Source organism: Martes martes (assembly GCF_963455335.1).
Source record: "Martes martes genome assembly, chromosome: 14".
Taxonomy (NCBI): domain Eukaryota; kingdom Metazoa; phylum Chordata; class Mammalia; order Carnivora; family Mustelidae; genus Martes; species Martes martes.
Window position 1 is genome coordinate 53,167,492 of NC_137902.1, and position 19,834 is coordinate 53,187,325.

General features: G+C 36.7%; 1 protein-coding gene across 3 annotated transcripts in view; it reads left to right on the forward strand.

Annotated features, from left to right (window-relative positions):
- The window catches only part of P4HA1 (prolyl 4-hydroxylase subunit alpha 1), an 81,120-nt gene that overhangs the window by 9,981 nt on the left and 51,305 nt on the right, over positions 1-19,834 (forward strand). For 2 of the 3 annotated variants that reach the window (XM_080822554.1, XM_080822552.1), the window contains exons 2-5: positions 5,204-5,311; positions 7,039-7,135; positions 8,054-8,205; positions 10,751-10,888. In XM_080822554.1, the coding sequence (XP_080678680.1) occupies positions 5,236-5,311; positions 7,039-7,135; positions 8,054-8,205; positions 10,751-10,888 (463 nt within the window). In that variant the 5' untranslated portion in view covers positions 5,204-5,235. Of the gene's footprint in view, positions 1-3,865; positions 3,935-5,203; positions 5,312-7,038; positions 7,136-8,053; positions 8,206-10,750; positions 10,889-19,834 lie in introns of those variants that run through there. The other variant, XM_080822553.1, reaches the window with a different exon arrangement.

The following is a 19,834-nucleotide window of genomic DNA, read 5'->3' on the forward strand; positions in this document are numbered from 1 at the left end:
AGAAAAATGTGTTACTCTGACAGTGTAGTTCATGGCTGGATATTTGGGTTAGTTTCATATAAACTTCCTATCTTTGTAGCAGAGAGAGAAATCTGGAGGCTTATACAGTTAGAATGTAGAAGAGGCACAAATGTGGATCGTACTTGTTAGCTACTTTTTTGTATTAAAGAGGAGTTACCACTTCATTAAAAGCTTAGGGTGAGGGGCACCTGGGTGGCTCAGTGGGTTAAAGCCTCTGCCTTCGGCTCAGGTCATGATCCCAGGGTCCTGGGATCGAGCCCCACATCGGGCTCTCTGCTCAGTGGGGAGCCTGCTTCCTCCTCTCTCTCTCTGCCTGCCTCTCTGCCTACTTGTGATCTTTGCCTGTCAAATAAACACATAAAATCTTAAAAAAAAAAAGCTTAGGGTGACGTACATAATATGGGAGTTGATGTTTTATTATTACTGTAGGTTTGTGATTTTGCATAGAGTTAATTTTTTGTCACTATAAAAGTAAATATACTCTAGGACATCTGGAAAATACAGAGAAATAGAAAAAAATTACCTAATGTTCTGCTGTCCAGAAACAACTACATTTTGGTGAATTTCCTCTGTGTATTTTCATGCATAGTTATGATCATATTATGATGTTAATTTTTTTCTTTGTTTTGATCCATATTTATTTATGACTTTCTGTCAGAATAGTGGAAACTTAATCTAATTCAGTAAGATTCCACTAGTGTTGTATGATGTTAATTTATTTTATTTTAAGACTTTTTTTTTAAAAGCAGTTTTTGGTTCACAGCAAAATTGAGAGGATGATACAGAGATTTCCCATATGCCCCCTGCCCCTACACATGGATAGTCTCAACATCCTCCACGAGAGTGGTACATTTGTTATAACTGATTGAATCTACATTGACACATTATAATTACCCAAAGTCCATACATAGCTTACATCACCCATTCACTCTTGCTGTTGTATATTCTGTGGATTTGGACAAATGTATATCCAAAAAATAAATGATGTATTTATCATTATGGTATTTTAGAGTATTTTCACTGCCCTAAAAATCTCTGCTCCATCTCTTCATCCTACCACCTCCCAACCACAGATATTTTTACTGTCTTCATAGTTCTAGAATTTCTTTTGTTGGAAGTGTACAGTACATAGCCTTTTCAGATTGGCTTTTTTTTTTTACTTAGAAATATGCAGTTAAGGCTTGTCTCCCTTAGAAAGATCCCATCTTTTTTTCATTTTTTTCCCTCCCTACCGACCATGACCATCTCACGAAACAAACTGAGGGTTGCTGGGGGGTCAGAGGGTAGGGATAGGGTGGCTGGGTTATGGACATTGGGGAGGGTATGGGCTATGGTGAGTGCTGTGAAATGTGTAAGCCTGATCACTCACAGACCTGTACCCCTGGGGCAAATAATATATTATATGTTAATAAAAAATAAATTAAAAAAAAGAAATATGCATTTAAGATTCTTTCATGTCTTTTCATGGTTGGAAAGCTCATTTCCTTTTAGCATGAAGTAATATTCCATTGTGTGGATGTGCCAGTTTATTTATCCATTTACCTACTGAAGGACATTTTGGTTGCTTCCAAGTTTTGGCCATTTTGAAGAAATATAGGAATATCCACGTGCAGGGGGTGCCTGGTTGGCTCAGTGGGTTAAAGCCTCTGCCTTTGGCTCAGGTTATAATCCCAGGGTCCTGGGATCGAGCCCCACTTTGTGCTCTCTGCTCAGCGGGGAGCCTGCTTCCCTCCACCCACCCCAGCCTCGCCTCTCTGCCTACTTGTGATCTCTGTCCGTCAAATAAATAAAATCTTAAAAAAAAAAAATGATATCCATGTGCAGGCTTTTGTGTGGACATGTTTTCAAATTTCGGGGTTAAATAGAAAGGAGAACCGTTACCAGATTATATGGTAAGAGTGTGTCTGATGTTTTAAGAGACTACCAAACCATGGTGGCTTTACTGTTTCACATTCTCACCAGCAATGAATGTGAGTTTGTTAATTTTTAAATTTTATGTTTTCATTTAAATTCACAAGTTAAAGGATATACTCATTTTTTTTAAAGTGAGTGTGCAAAGATGCACCTCCTATGTTTACCGCAAAGTTTTTTTTTTTTTTTTAAGATTTTATTTATTTATTTGACACAGAGAGATCACAGGTAGGCAGAGAGGCAGACAGCGATAGAGGGGAAAACAGGCTCCCTGCTGAGCAGAGAGCCCAATGTGGGGCTCCATCCAAGGAACCCGGGATCATGACCTGAGCTGAAGGCAGAGGCTTAACCCACTGAGCCACCCAGGCGCCCCAAGGATATACTCATTTTAAGTTCTGTGACATATATATAGCACCTTCATTACATATTTTTAATTGTGAATTTGTTAAATTTAGTTGTTCATTTGAAGGACAAAAAAATGGGTCTTTGACAACTGAGTGAACTTTTTTGTTTGACTATTTATAGTTCTTCTGTGACTTTATGCATTCTTAATCTTTTCTATTAATATCTTAGTGTTTTTCTTTTTTATTTGTATGAGCTCCTTAAATGAGCTCCATTTCTTTTAGTTTCCTAGTTTGTAGTATATAGGGTTTTGTTTTTTGTTTTTTTGCTAGAGCATGCATGCTGTCCTTGAGCGGGGAGAGGGAGAGAGAATCTCAAGCAGGCTCCATGCTCAGCACAGAGCCTGACGTGGGGCTCAATCTCAGGACCATGAGATCATGACCTGAGCTGAAATCAAGAGTCAGACACTTGGGGTTTTTAAAAAACACATATAAGCCTAGATTATTTTGTGTACTTAAATTCCATCTGGGTTTTGATAGGCTATGTGTTTTATCTTTTTTTTTAAATATATTTTTTAAAGATTTTATTTATTTATTTGACACAGAGAGATCACAAGTAGGCAGAGAGGCAGGCAGAGAGAGAGGAAGGGAAGCAGGCTCCCTGCTGAGCAGAGAGCTTGATGCGGGGCTCGATCCCAGGACCCTGGGATCATGACCTGAGCCGAAGGTAGAGGCTTTAACCCACTGAGCCACCCAGGCACCCCTGTTTTATCTTTTTTAAAGTTTAAAGATTCTTTTCTCCTTTTAGAGATCCAGGAACTTTTCTTTTTGTTATTTTTTGTTGGTTATAGCTCTTTAATCCACATAGCATTGGTTTTGCAGCATGATGTGAGGTAAATATGTTTTTATTCTTTATTTGATTAATGCTTTGAATTTCTGAGATTCTATCATTGTTGAAATGCAGTTTTCAGATTTTAGTAATTTCTGTAGGCTAATGGTTCTTGATTCATTGAGGGATTTAAGGACTTTGAAAGATGACAAAAAAACCCTTGAGTTACAAAATACAAAACTGAAAAAATAACCTCTTACCTGACCAATCTAAACCATCTCATCAGAGTTTAACATTTGGACAGCATTTCTGATTAGCCTTTTGTTAGTATAGCAAAAGCATTTGTATTTTCTGGAAATAACATTTATTCATGAAGAAAATTATGGCAGAAATCTGTGTAAACAGTGAGAAGATTCTAGACTTTTCAGACAGCCCAGGATTTTGAAAAAGCCTTGTGCTTTGGCAGGAGCCCAAGAGAGGAAGTGTCTGCATCTGCTGCATTCTAGAAGCCTTCCCAAAGAGTTACTGTAAAGCAGCCAAGAGAGCAGTGTATTTCACTACTGTGTGGTTCTGGAAGTATCTGGAAGCTTGTGGCAAACTTGAGGGAGGAGAATGCCGGTTTCTGTGCTGATCTATTTTTTATTCAAGAAGGGGAAAGGGGTTTTGTTTTTGTTTTTTGTTTGTTTGTTTTGGCAGAATAGGGAGCTTTCCAATGTGGACTTGAACCTGTTGGTTTAGGTGAAGTCACTTGGAAAGAGTCAGAAGTGCCTGCTCAAAGAGGAATAGGGAAACAAGAAGAGTAACCAACGGGAGCCTGTTACTGGGGCAAGAGGTACTGTAATAGTAACTTACTCTTCTGTAAAGTAATAAGGAGGACTTAAAAGTCCACGTATGTGATGGTGAAGGAGCAAGAAAAGAGTGCTTTTGGGACATTTGGGAAAGAAGGGTAAAATCTTTTCTGATGGTTAGTTGATATTTGCACGTGCTGTAAAGAATTCGTTCTAGAAAAGTCAGTGCTACCAGGACAAAGAAAAAAGAAGAGCTTTGCTGCCAGCTTTAAAAAAAAAAAAAAAAATTCCATAGCTGTGTACTAGGCTAAGCATTTTTACATAGAACATAGTAGCTAGAAAAACCTCAACACTAGGTCCCTTGAGAGAAATTGCTAGCGTAAATCGACAGGCTGTTTATTCTTTTTGGATTCTGTACAACTTTTTAAAAATAACAGCTTTTATTGAGATATAGTTCATGTACCATACAGTTCACCCATTTAATGGTCATGATTCAGTGGTTTTTAGTACTTTTACGGTGTTCTTCAACCATCAGTTACCACAGTCAATTTTAGAATGTTTTCATCACCCCAAAAATCTACAACTTTTTTTTTTTTTAAAGTAGGTTCCATGCCCAGCGTGGAGCCCAACACGGGGCTTGAACTCATGATCCTGAGCTCAAGACCCTGAGTTGAGATCAAGAGGCAGACACTTAACCAGCTGAGCCACCCAGGCGCCCTGAAAATGTACAACAAAATGTACAACTTTTAATTGAACTTGTTTTAAAATTGAAAGCCATGTAGGGAAAACATGGAACAAGTTAGGAATTTGAAGGATAAAGCAGTGGCTCTGAAAACTTTTTTTCCCCTTTAAAACATTCTAACACTTCAGAATGTATTTTGGTAATATTTAAATTAAATTACTTTAATGGAGTAGTATATTTTTATGGGAAATTCATAGTTTAGATGTAGATAACAGAAAACTTATTTTTCAGGCTATATGAAAGAGTTACTATCTAATCATTCTAATTATAGTAGTAACTAAGGAGAAAACAAACTTGGGTTGAATTTTTAAGCATAAATATCATGTGATAACAAACATTTATATTTTTCTTTAAGATGAAATATAAAGTTAGTACTTTAGTTGTATGAAAAGTAAGATAGTAGCTCTTGTTAATTAAATTATTAAATAAACTTTTAAGAATTAACAACAGAATATGGGCAACCTTACTGTCTGATATACATTTTGCTCATAGAAAAAATCGGTTAGGAACTTTTCCTATCTTACTTTTTGTTGTTGTTGCTGTTGTTTTAATGGCCCTATTTCTCTTGTAGGTGTGTGATCCTGAAAAATTAAGTCTTCCAAGATGATCTGGTGTGTTTTAATTGTAGGGGTTCTACTTCCCCAGTCTTTGGCCCATCCAGGCTTTTTTACTTCAATTGGTAAGTTTTACTATTTTTTGGTTCGTATTGATCTTGCATTTAAAAAATTTCCATTTTTTAGTGTTTGGGTTTTTTAAAGATTTTATTTCTTTATTTGACACAGAGAGACAGAGAATAAGCAAGGGGAGTGCAAGGGAAAGTGAGATATGCAAGTGAGAGGAAGAAGCAGGCTCCCTGCTGAGCAATGCAGCTCTATCCTAGTACCCTGGGATCATGACTTGAGCTGAAGGCAGCTGCTTACCAACTGAGCCACCCAGGTGCCCCATTTTTTTCGTGTTTTTAAATCAGTAAAAACAAATACAGTGTATTCCCAGAGACTGAAGCATTGATTTAGTTCCTTTCCCCCACAAGTCTCTGTTTTTAAAATTTAATTTAAAAATTTTTTCTGATCACAAAAGCAGTACATTTTCAGGTTAAAACTTAAGAAAATTGGGGCATCTGGGTGGCTCAGTGGGTTAAGTCTCTGCCTTTGGCTCAGGTCATGATCTCAGAGTCCTGGGATTGAGTCCTGCACTGGGCTATCTGCTCAGCAGGGAGCCTACTTTCCCCTCTATCTCTGCCTGCCTCTCAGCCTACTTGTGATCTCTGTCTGTCAAATAAATAAGTAAGTTTTTTTTTTTTTTAACTTTAAGAAAATTTAGAAAAGCATATCAAGAAAATTCTTTGTTAATGAGTCCACTTAGGTAATTTAATAGTCTTTTTTTAATGCACAGATACTAATAATACACTGTACATTATTTCATAACCTGCTATTTCCATTTAAGAATCTACTATGAACACAAGTTTTTTTTTTCTATATCATAATTTTAAAAAAATCTTTGAATGTATTACTAAAATAGCATATGGTTAAAGAAGAAACAAACAAAAATACATAGAATGTAAGACTTCCACATGTCCTCTTTTCCCCAGAAATATTTTTCATGTTTGATATGTATCCTTTTATGTTTTCCTATATGCATACTTCATCTGCCTTAAATGAGATGTTTTCCTTCATGCTGTTAACCAGTTTTACCCTTGTGTGATCGGAGTGCTAACGAAAACACAAGTATTATATTTTTATTATCTAATTTTGTGATATAAAATGAGGAGTCTTCTTACCCACTATAAATAACTGAACAGGGATGCTTTGAATTTCATTTGTAAAATGTACCTTTTGTTAGTGTGGTTTTAGTTTATTGAATGAAAATTTAATTCTAATCAGTCTCAAGAACAAAAAGTGAGAGCAGAGGTAGGGAAGAAGAAAAAGTAGTGTTGTTTTGTAATTTAAAATCAAATTTTTAGAACAGTTTGCCAATGTTGTCCAATTTGCAGAATCAAGTAGCTTGAAAGTTAGAATTGGAATACAATTGTCTTTGTTTATTTAGTTAAAAAGAAAAAAGATGTTTCCTCCAACATATCTGAGTTTAAAATCAGTTCAATCTTATCAAAGAATGAAGCCTTCCTTTTTTTTTTTTTAAAAGATTTTATTCATTTATTTGAGAGAGAAAGCATGAGAGAGGAGAAGGTCAGAGGGAGGAGCAGACTCCCTGTGGAGCTGGGAGCCTGTTGTGGGACTGACTCTATCCTGGTACTCCAGGATCATGACCTGAGCCCAAGGCAGTTGCTTAACCAACTGAGCCACCTAGGTGCCCCAGAATGAAGCATTCTTGATCATTTTTAAATTATTCTAAAATACTTGTGTTGACCAATGTGGGTATTTGATAAACCTTCCCTTCTTCTCCTTCTAGGTCAGATGACTGATTTGATCCATACTGAGAAAGATCTGGTGACTTCTCTGAAAGACTATATTAAGGCAGAAGAGGACAAATTAGAACAAATAAAAAAGTAAGCAAAGCGTTCCACTTATTAGGATTCGACTCCACCTGGATGTTTTCGTTCTAGAGCTAAAACATTCTTTGAGTGGAAATGGAAGCCACTTGTCTTAAAAACTGGCTGAAATGGCTAAAATAGGAGCACTGAAAACAAGAGTTAGGCCTGGGCCAAGAGTTTAGATAAGGATATAAATGGGTATAGGTGTTGAATGACAGTTTCTCAAAATGGTTGCTAATATCTTCTGTCTCCTTCTAACCTCCCTAATCAAGTCATCTTCTAGAGCAGTTTTCAAATTCTGTTTATCCTTCACTCCTTTGGTTCCATTCTAGAGATTACAGTGATAAATATGTTAATTATTAATTGATACAATTTTTCCTTACCTGCTAATTTATTTTTAACTGACTTAGGCTCAGAGTTAATCCTGACTTGATAATTCCTGCCTTTTAATTTAGTGAGTAGCTGAGTAGTCAGGGTTTTTTTGTCTATTTGTTTTAAAATATAGTTTTTAGATACTGAATGTAAAAGTTTGGCGTTAAGTTTGATTTAAATGAACATGTTACTGAAGTTCGATTGGGCTAATTTGTATTTTATAACCAATTATTTGGCTTTAAGGACCTGTGGGGAGATGAATTTTTAGACCCTTAGTAGAGGGATCCAGTCACACCTTTTCTAAGATAGGTTCCATTTACTGTAGCCATTTGAGAGAAACAAAACTAAAATAAAAAGACTTGTTGTATTTTTTATTTTACCAAGCTAGATTTTACCCATAACAGTCTTGCTTTTTTAAAAATTTATAATTTCATTTTAAAAAGAGTTTTTAAATACAGTTTTCACTCAAAAACCTCTGGTCTTTTTTCTGAGTGCTTTATTAAGTTGTGTTCTTCCTTATTAAGTGTATGTGTGCTCCATTTATATGTCTTACGTGTATAGATGGGCAGAGAAGTTAGATCGACTAACCAGCACAGCGACAAAAGATCCAGAAGGCTTTGTTGGGCACCCTGTAAATGCATTCAAATTAATGAAACGTCTGAACACTGAATGGAGTGAGTTGGAGAATCTGGTCCTTAAGGATATGTCAGATGGTAAGTCAGATGGTAAGACTAAGGAGCCAAAAAAAGTAAGACAATATTGCTGCCATGTGTGGAAATGCCAATACTAATAAATTCATTTCCCAGAACATCAAGTGTTCGGTGTTGTAACTAAATTGTTGCAGAGGTATATTTGGTTTGACTGGAGTTAGTCTATATCCTGAATTCCTTAATTTAAAAAAAGGGACTAAAAACTGGAAACAAATAAAAATAACTTTAGTGTTAAAAAAAAATAAGTAATTTCTGTTGTTGGTGACAAGCACTGGTGCTTTTTGCTTTGAAATTTACAAAAGTTTATCAATTATTTGACTTATAGTTTCATTTCTGAGAGTAATTGTTCCTATTTTAGGATTATCTTCAGATGTCAAAAATTTATGGATAAATCTCCATCATCTCATCTATTGTTCATGTATTGGGAGTGCTACTATAAGGGAAAGTGTTAGCCGTGTTCTATATAGTATTTTGAATCTTAGACTTCTTTTACTTTGACAATAAATTGAAAAACTAAGACTGCGAACAGTAACAATGAAGGTCTTTCTAATTAAAACAAAGTTGTATTTGGAGTATTGAGGTGTTTTAGATATTTTAGTAGCAGACACAGAAAACTAAGCCTGGAGTTTAGGAACTAGAGGGAATATGCTTAGATAAAATACTTGTTCAGTGACTGAAGGTGGAATGAAAAAAAGCAAGAAGGGAGAACTGATTTAACTATGTAAATGAAAATACTCCAAGGGTGCTTATGAGTGTTTCTGAGCGATAAACTATTAGGCAAAGGACAGAAAGCCTCTAGGAGAAAAATTAAGGCAAGCCCTTGTGAAAACTGCATTGTGAGAAGGAAATACCAGTGATTATTTGCTCTCTTATATAGCACCATGACAACATTTTTAAAATCCTGTATGTGTGTGTGCACACACATATACACATTTATTTATTTATTTATTAAAGCTTTTATTTATTTATTTGACAGACAGAGATCACAGGCAGGCAGAGAGGCAGGCAGAGAGAGAGAGAGGAGGAAGCTGGCTCCCTGTGGAGCAGAGAGCTGGATTTGGGGCTCGATCCCAGGACCCTGGGATCATGACCCGAGCTGAAGGCAGAGGCTTTAACCCATTGAGCCACCCAGGTACCCCTACACATTTATTTATTAACTTAATTTTTTAAAAATTCTCAATTTTTTGATCTTTATGACCTAAGTTCTTTTATAAGGTAAACCTTGAGACTTTGATGTTCTAATCTGTGGTAGTCATCCCATAGTGCTATAATACATATATTTTTCCTTTTTTTAGGGAGGGGATTTAAGCAACTTCTTGGATTTATTTTGAATCATAAAAAAATCTGTAAAACTTGTTGTAAAATTCCATGTGGACATTGTAACTAAGGATTGGTCTTAAAACTAAAAAATATGCTTGATACAAACTTTAGCCCTCCCCTAGCTAGTTGTTCATTTGTACATTTTCATTAACATAAAAATGCCTGGCTGATCAAATACAAACAAAAAAAATTTTTGCTGATCAAAATACACAGTTGCCTGTAAGTAAATGTGAGAGGAGGGAAGTTTCATACCTAACTTTTATTTGCAAATGATGACATTATTATTAAAATTTTAGATGACTTGTTTTTGTTTTTTTTGGTTCCTTAAGGAGAATTTAGCATCCATTCTCCTTAGGGGTTATATAATTATCATAATTACTTCGATAGTTTGGTTTTTGCTATATTTTATATAAAACCTTTTAAAATTAAAATTAGGGGTGCCTGGGTGGCTCAGTGGGTTAATCAGCCTCTGCCTTCAACTCAGGTCATGATCTCAGGGTCCTGGGATTGAGCCCCGCATGGGCTCTCTGCTCTGCAGGGAGCCTGCTTCTCCGTCTCTCTCTGCCTGCCTCTCTGCCTACTTGTGATCTCTCTGTCAAATAAATAAATAAAATCTTTAAAAAAAAAATTAAAATTAGATTAAAATTAGAGCAAATCTTGGTTGATCACTATATTCAGTAATTTAACAGATCTAAATATATTTTAATAAATGAGCCACTTTATAATGTTAAACATGTAATTAATCTCTCTCCCCTCATAGGATTACACCAAACTTTGTATATTTACATATTTATATAATGAGTGACACATGGAAGAAGAAAATAGAACTTTTTAAAAATGCATACATTTTATTTACCATCTGTTACCCTAAAGTATAATTGGTTGCCAATGGATGTCATTTTCAAATCCATAAATCCATTTTTCAAGCTTAGTGGAGGCTCTTTTGTGTAACTAAAGATTCAGTTACCATGTTGATTTTTACCTAATATGATATGATTTATGCAATGACTTCAGATTACTTAAGTGACACTAGGATTTGGGAAGATGGAATAAGTTAGAGGTATTTCAGGTCTTAGCGTATTTAGTTTTTTTCTTTTTGAGCATGTGGAACTTTAATGGCATGGTAGAAAATTATAATAAAATTAATTTTGAAAAATCCTTGTGAGCACTGTATATTGCAAATTGGAAGTCTATTCTAGAGTCTTTTTTCTTTTTTTTAAATTTCAAGGCTTTATCTCTAACCTAACCATTCAGAGACAATACTTCCCTAATGATGAAGATCAGGTTGGGGCAGCTAAAGCTCTATTGCGTCTCCAGGATACCTACAATTTGGATACAGACACCATCTCAAAGGGTAATCTCCCAGGTAAGAATTCTTCTAGCATATATAACATTTATTACCTAGTTGTTCTATTCCGTCCATTAGAATGTTAATCTAAAAGAAAACTTTTGCATTTTAAGACTTTTAACATTAATTTATTTCACAGTCTTTGAAGACAAAGACTCTCTTTCCCTAGGACTTAATAGTTGTGGGTAAGTTTATAGCTTGTTACTGTGAAAGCTTGATATTATAGGAACTTAAATTTAGGCATTTTTTGCCTGGAAAATAAATCAGTTTTCCTCATGTTTTTCTTTAGAACATCAAATGTTTGTGTGAAAAGTTATAAACGAATTGATAAAGTTTATATGTTAGTTAATTTAAAAACCAAGACATATTGGGTGTACACAGATTTTTAAAGTGGTCTTTTTTTTTTTTTTAGATTTTATTTATTTATTTATTTTTTGTCAGAGAGTGCACAAGCAGGGGGAGTGGCAGGCAGAGGGAGAAGCAGGTTTCCTGCTGAGTAAGGAGCCCGATGTGGGACTTGATCCCAGGACTCTGGGATCGTGACCAGAGCTGAAGGCACTTAGCTGAGCCACCCAGGCATCCCTTTTTAAAGTGTTCTATAGTGAACATCCTGCTTTATGACCCATTTTTGGCAAAACCTTTTATTTAGGTTATAGCTGGTTTCATGATAATCTGCTTTAAAAATCTTTCGTTGTACAAAAAGTATATAACAAAATTTGTCATCTTAATCACTTTTAAATGTGTGGTTTAGTGGCACCAAGTACATTCATACTGTTGTGCACCCATCACCAGCATCCATCCCCATAGCTCTTTCCATCTTGTAAAACTAAAACTGTACCCATTAAACGATAACTCCGCATCCCCTATTTTCCCTAGCCCCATCGTTTTGCTTTGTTTCTATAATTTTGACTGTTCCAAGTATCTCATATAAATGGAATCATACAGTAATTGTCTTTTTGTGATGGGCTTATTTCACTTAGCATAATGCTCTCAAGGGTCATTCACATTGTAGCAAATGTCAGAATTTCCTTACTTTTTAAGGCTGAATAGTAATACGTCGTGTGTGTGTGTGTATACATATATATATACCATATTTTGCTTATTTTTTCGTCCATCAGCAGGACACTTGAGTTGCTTTCATGTGTTAGCTAGTGCAAATAGTGCTGCTGTTAACATGCGTGTGCAGATATCCTGTCAAAACCCTGCCTCCCATTCTTTGGGTAAATACATAGAAGTGTAATTGCTGGATCCTATAGTAATTCTATTTTTAGTTTTTTGAGGAACTGCCTTACTATTTTCTGCAGTAGACATATTATTTTACATTCCCACCAACGGTGCACAAGGGTTCCAAATTCTCCCCCTACTCTTCAACACTTGTTATTGTCTCTTTTTTTGATGGTAGCCATCCTTAATGGGTGTGAGGTGATATCTCATTGTAGTTTTACATTTCCCTATCAGTGATGTTGAGCATCTTTTCATGTGCTTTGCAGCCATCTGTATTTCTTTCTTGGAGAGAGGTTTGTTGAAGTCTTTTGCCCACTTTTTTTTTTTTTGATGATTTTATTTATTTGAGAGGGAGAGAACGAGAGAGAGAGCACAAGAGGAGGAAAGTCAGAGGGAGAAGCAGTCTTCCTGCAAGCAGGGAGTCCGATGCGGGACTCGATCCTGGGATTTCAGGATCATGACCTGAGCCGAAGGCAGTCGTTTAACCAACTGAGCCACTCAGGTGCCCTTTTGCCCACTTCTTAATTAGTTTTTTTGTTGTAGTTGGTTTAGGAGTTGTCTACATATGCTGGATATTAATCCCTTATGAGATACATGATTTGGAAATATTTTCTTCCATTCTGTGGGTTGTCTTTTTACTCTGTTGATAATGTCTTTTGATGCATGAAGTTTTAAATTTTTCCTGAGGTCCAGTTTATTTTTTCTTTGGTTCCATTTGCCTTTAGGATCATATACAAGAAATTGTTGCCTCATCTGATGTCATGAAGCTTTTCTCCTATGTTTTCTTCTTAAGAGTTTTACTGTTTTAGGTCTTACATTTAGGTCCTTTATCCATTTTGAGATAATTTTAACATGTGTTAGTGTAAGGGTCCAACTTCATTTCTTTTGCATATGGATATCCAGTTTTTCCAGCACCATTTGTTGAAAAGACTGTCCTCTCCCCATTGATTGGTCTTGGAACTCTTGTCAAAAAGTATATGATCATATATGTAAGGGTTTATTATAATCTGGGCCCTCTGTTCTATTCCATTGATCTTTATGCCTTATTAATACCACACTGTTCTAATGACTGTAGCTTTTTTTTTTTTTTTAAGATTTTATTTATTTAAAAGGGCATGAGCAGGGGTGAGGAGGGGCAGAGGGAGGGGGAGAGGCCGACTCTGCTGAGCCAGAAGCAGGGCTTGATACCAAGACCCTGAGAGCATGACCTGAGCCAAAGGCAGAGGAAGACAGATACTTAATCAGCTGACCCACTCAGGCGCTCCTGAAGACTGTAGATTTGTAGTAAGTTTTGAAATCTATAAGTTTGAGTTCTCCAGTTTTGTTCTTTTTCAAGATTGTTTTGGCTGTCTCTTGAAATTACATATGAATTTCAGGATGTTTTTTTCTATTTCTGCAAAGAATGTCTTTGGGATTTTGATAGGGGTTGTATTTAATCTGTAGATCAGTTTGGGTAGTATTGCCATTTTAATAGTATCAGGTTTTCCAGTCCATGAACATGGGATGTGTTTCTACTTATTTATGTCTTCTTTTATTTCAGCAATGTTTTGTGGTGTTCATTGTATAAGTCTTTCACCTCCTTGGTTAATTCCTAAGTATTTTATTCTTAGAATTGTTTTAGTGGGGATGACTGGGTAGCTCAGTCAGTTAAAATGTCTGCCTTTGGCTGAGGTCGTGATCCCATGGTCCTGTGATCAAGCCCTGCATTGGGCTCCCTGTTCAGTGGAGTCAGCTTCTCCCTTTGCCTGTCCTTTCCTGTTCTCTGTCTGTCTCTCTCTCTCAAGTAAATAAATAAAATCTTTCTTGAGGTAATGATTGTTCTGAACTTGGTTGTATTCATTTGTCTCTTTATTCTTTACTACGTACATTGTTGTGTTTTAAACTTTTAAATAATCTGTGTATCTTCCTGCAAACTTTTTCACTCAATTTTTTGAGTAAACTCATCTAACTGCTGTATGGTATTATATGACAGAATTGATTTATTCATTCATGCATGGATGGACATTTTGGTTATCTCCAATTTTTTGCTGTGTCAAACAAGATTTCAGTAAACATCCTTGTTTATGTATTCTTTGGTTAATGTAATGCAAATGTTTCCTTAGGATATAAGAAGTCAGGGTATATGTTTCTTCAGCTTTACCAAATGTGGCCAGATTTTTCTCCGGAGCAGATGCACCAATTTATACTGTTACCAGCAATGTATGAGAGTTCCCCCAACCCCTCCCCCCCCCCTTTTTTTTTTAAGATTTTATATATATATACAGAGAGTGCAAGCAAGGGAATCAGCAGGCAGAGAGAGAGGAAGAAGCAGTCTCCCTGCCGAACAGGGAGTCCTAAGTGAAGCTTGGTCCCAGGACCCTGAGATCATGACCTGAGCTGAAGGCAGACCCTTAACCGACTGAGCCACCTAGGCACCTCTGCAGTTTTTGTTTTAAAGTCTAGTTTATCCAATATAAGTATTGCTACCCTGGCTTCCTTTTGACATCCATTTGCAAGATAATGGATTCTCCATCCCCTCTCTTTCAATCTGCGGGTGTCTTTAGGTCTAAAATGAGTCTCTTGTAGGCAGCATATAGATGGGTCTTGTTTTTTTATCTATTCTGTTACTCTTTGTTTTTTGATTGGAGCATTTAGTCCATTACATTCAAAGTAATTATACATAGACATGTATTTATTGCCATTTTTATTTATTGCGTTATCTAATTGTCATTGTTTTTGAAGATTTTCTCTGATCCTTTCTATCCCTCTTTCATGGTTTGCTGGTTTTATATTTAGTGATATATTTGGATTTCTCTCTCTTTATTCTTTGCATATTTATTAGTGGTTTTTGGATTGTGGTTACCATTAGGTTTGTATATACCTGCTTCTGCATATAGCAGTTTTTATTAAGTTGATGGTCATTTAAGTTCAAACCTTTTCTTTACTCCTCTCCTCCCCGTGTTTTGGGTATATGGTGTCATGTTTTATATCCTTTTATTTTGTGAGTTCCTTAACTGATTTTTTTTTTTTTTTACAGAAAAATTTATTTTTACTACTTTTGTGTTTCCTACCTTTATACTGTCCTTTTTAGTCTCTCCTGTCCACTCAGAGTCCCTTTAATATTTTTTACAGGGCTGATTTAGTGGCCATGAACTTCTTTATTTTTTGTTTGTCTGGGAAACTTTATCTCTCCTTCTATTCTGAATGATAGCCTTGCTGAATAGTCTTCTTGACTGCACGTTTTTCCCATTCAGCACTTTGAATATATATCATGCCACTCCTTTCTGGCTTGGAAATTCCTGCTGAAAAATCTGCTCACAGCCTTATGGGGCTCCCTTTGTATGTAATTCTCTTCTTTTGCTGCTTTAATCTTTTTTCTTTATCACTATATTTTTTCATTTTAATTATGCTATGTCTTGGTGTGGATCTGCTGTTGCTGATTTTTGTTAGGCATTCTCTGTACCTTCTGGATCTGAATATCTGTTTCCTTCCCCAGATTAGACAAGTTTTCAGTTATTATTTCTTCAAATAAATCCTCTGCTCCTTTTTCTCTCTCTTTTTCTGGGACTCCTGTAATACGAATGTTATTACATTTGATGGAGTCATTGAATTCCCTGAGTCTGTTCTTGTTTTGCATAGCTTTTCTTTCTCTCTTTTGTTCAGCTTGATGACTTTCCATTTCTCTGCCTTCTATGTCATTAATTTGTTCCTCTGTTTCTTCTAGCCTGTTGTTCATTTCATCAAGCATGTTTCTCATTTCATTTAGTGAATCCTTTATCACTGCTGTTATTCCTTATTTCTATGTTAATGGTCTCACTGATGTCTTCCACTTTCTTCTCAAGTCCGGTGAGTATCCTTATGATCATTGCATTAAATTCTCTATCAGGTGTGTTACTCATATCTGTTTCTTTTCTTTCTTTCTTTTTTTTTTTAAAAGATTTTATTTATTTGACAGAGAGAGACACAGCGAGAGAGGGGACACAAGCAGTGGGAGAAGGAGAGGGAGAATGTAGGGCTTGATCCCGGGACTCTGGGATCATGACTTGAGCCAAAGGCAGATGCTTAATGACTGAGCCACCCAGGCACCCCACTCATATCTATTTCACGTAGATTTCCAGTCATGACTTTGTCTTATTCTTTTCATTAGGGACAAATTCCTCTGTGTTCTCATTTTGTCTGAGTCTCTGTGCTTGTTTCTCTGTGTTAGGAAAGTCAGTTACATCTCTGTTCTTGAGGGTACTGGCCTTATGAAGAAGAGGTTCTGTAGTGCCCTGCAGTATTATGTTTTCTGTTCTCCAGGTCCTGGTACTTTCAGGTGTCTCCACTGTGCTGTGTGCTGCATGTGCTCTGGCGTTGTGGCCTGGCCACTTTATTCTTCAGGCCAGTCATATGCAGAGCTCTCTTTGCCTGTTGTGGGCAGTTTTTAGATCCTGGCCTGAATGTTATGAGTTTTAACTAGGTGTGTTCTGGTCTGCTTGTGAAATGAAACCTGTCGCCACTGCCACCACCAGAACCGAGTCTTGCAAAACTCCCAGATAGGATGTGGTGTTGGTGGGGGTTTGGGCTGGTCGTCTGGAACTGGGGCCAAGGTGACTGGGAAGGATGGTCTTCTGGATTCAGCCAGGGGTTGGGTGGGGTGGGGGGGGAGGGAGATGAGAGCAAGTAGCAAATACTGGCACTGAGCTGGTTCCTGCAGGTGGCTCTGTGTTTATGCTGAGGGGCATGGGAGGGAAATGGTGTCTGCTAGTTCCTTTGTGCACAGAAGGGTCTTTCCAAGAATGCTGCTTCTGTGGGACATGCTCTGAGATGAGCACCTAACCTCCTGACAGTGTTCTGCAGGTGTTCTTCAGATTACTGTTTCAAATGCTGTATGTACACAGGCTGTTGGCCTTGCCCAGTCTCCAAAAGAGCCCTAACGTCTTTCAAGCTCTCCCAGAGTCAAGCACACTGACCTTTAAAACTCTAGGCTTTTAAGCCCTGCTGGTTCCAAGAACTCATGAAATTCAGACCCTTTCACTTTCCAAGCCAGCTGTTACAGGAATTCCTTTTCCCCATGTGCTCCCTATGTGTTAGTTTGTCTCTTGGCTTACTTGGATACCACATCTCCCACCCAACTGCAGTGGCCATAATCCCTTTCTCTCCCGAACTACCACTATGCACTTCCTACCTTAATGTGGCCTCTTCTCTACTTTTAGTTGTGGAGTTTATTCTGTCAGTCTTCAGATGGATTTCTGGGGTATTTAGGATGATAGTTATCTAGTTGTATTCATGGGAGGAGGCAAGCCTACGGTCTACCTGCTCCACAATCATCTTTCCCTTCCTGATTCTTAGAACAGTTTGTTCAAAGGGAAATGTCAGGTAAGTAGTATTTATTTTTTTATTACCTAATTTTATTTTTTTCCACGTATTTGTCTTTTTGTTGTTGTTGTTAGTGTCAAAAAGGGTATTATGTGATTTCCTTTGCTGCATGGAACATGACTTTCTTCTTAATGTTGTTTATAAAATTTCTTATTATGGAAAATATCAAACTAAAAAATAAAGGTAGTGACATAATGAGCTTCCATGTATCCATTACCCAGCTTCAAAAGTTTTTAACACTTTGGCATCCTTATTTTCTACCTCCCTGCTTTTAATTGTTGTTTCTACTGGACTATTTTAAAAGCAAATCCTAGATATGTCATTTTATTCATAAATAAATATGTATATCTAACTGATCGATCAGGTCTTTTTTTTAAATAACAATCACTTACTATTATCCAGCCTAACAAAGTGACAGCATTTCCTTAATAAAATTAATACCCAGTCAATGCTCAGTTTCTCTAGTGATCTCAAAGGTATCTTTTTACAGTTGTACATTTTGATTTTATCTCTTTTTTTTTTCTTTACGATTTTACTTATTTGACAGAGAGGACAAGTAGGGGGAGCAGCAGGCAGAGAGAGAGGGAGAAGTAGGCTCCCCACTGAGCGGGGAGACTGAGGCGGGGCTCGATCCCAGGACCCTGGGATCATGACCCAAGTCTAAGGCAGACATTCAACCGACTGCACCACCTAGCCCCTTGTTTTTTTTTTTTTTTTAAGATTTTATTTATTTATTTGACAGAAATTACAAGTAGGCAGAGAGGCAGGCAGAGAGAGAGAGGGAAGCAGGCTCCCCACTGAGCAGAGAGCCCGAGATGGGGCTCGATCCCAGGACCCTGAGGTCATGACCCAAGCCCAAGACAGAGGCCCAACCCACTGAGCCATGCAGGTGCCCCGAGCCCCTTGGTTTTATCTCTTAAATCTATTTCCCCCACTCCCATTCCACTGATGTAGTTGGAAAAACCTGGTAATATGTTTTGTGGAATGTACATTTTGGAGTTGCCTGATTTTTTCTTTTGTGTTAATTTGTTACTCTTAACTCCTGTATTTCCTACGAACTGGTCAGAGCTTGAGTCTCAGTTAGATGCAAGTTAAGTTTTTTAATTAACTCCATAGGTGGCGCTCTGACCTTTCTATTGAATTGCATGACTAGCCACCCAACATCTCATCACACTTTTTGTGATGAGTAGCTTTGGTGGTGGGAGCTGATAAGTCCATATGAAGTTTTCCATGAGTTTTCTTGTAATTGTTTTCGCAGACTTTGATGATCCTTGCCTAGAACTATTAGGGGTTGAAAAATGGTGATTTTCTTACCCCATCATTCCTTCTACTTTTATTGGCTGGAATTCTATCAGTAAGAACTTTTTTTCAGGAACCATTTTTTGTATCCTGAAACAGAGTTTGTATGTGAAGGGCAAGATAAATCCTTGATTGTTATTCTTGTGTCAATTTTCAGAGTGAGTTAATGTCATAATAACTTACAGTAGTGACCAGCGATTTTTATCTGAAGTATCATTACAAACTCATGGATTTTTATATATTTTTATATTTCAGTCCATTATTATTATTCATTTGATGCCCAGTTATTCTATTTGAGGCTAGGGGGATCCTCTTTACACTTGATCTTAGCCAAAGGCCGAGAAGTGATGGGGGGGGTCCTCTTTAGATGGGCTAATTTGTCCTTTTGAAATGATCCTGTTATTCTTTGCTATTAAGGAAATTTAATTTTTGGCATTTTTTTCCCAAGCTTATCTTACAAATTTCTACCCCAAAGCAGGAAGAATCAGGCCTTGTCATAGTGAACCTTGATTCTTTTTAACTGGGAATGATATAGGGAATGGAGTGTAGCTAGGTTCTAGAGATGTCTGTTGCTATTTGTCATTGATTCTAAGTCTTTGCAGTGGACAGAGATAGGAAATACGTGAGTTCATGTTAATTTCCAATTCAAATGTAAGATGATAGGGTTTATACTTATATCTCTTTTGTGTCAAAACTCTTGGTTCCAGTGACATTAAACATAATTAGTTTTTTGTATTATCCTATAATAGACCTAAAATAATTTCAGAATAACCGTACTTATATTGTTAGTAACATTAAGATTTTGAGTGCAGTTTGTTTCTTTGTACTTTTTATCCTTGGAGTACAGGTTAGACTGGATGTGATCGGTTAAAATATTGTTTGAAAAACACCTGAAGTAGTTCATTTCTTTGTGTAGTTACGCCCTCAGTGTTGTATAGTTGGGTTTATTCATTTCAGTACTTTTTCTCCAGTTTTTAGGGATTGTTCTCTTTTTATTATTGTTTTTGTTTGTTTCTTTTGGAAGCAAAATATCTAGGAGTGAAATGGCTGGGTTGTATGGTAGGCATATATTTAGCTTTTAAGAAACCGCCTAATTTTTTGTAC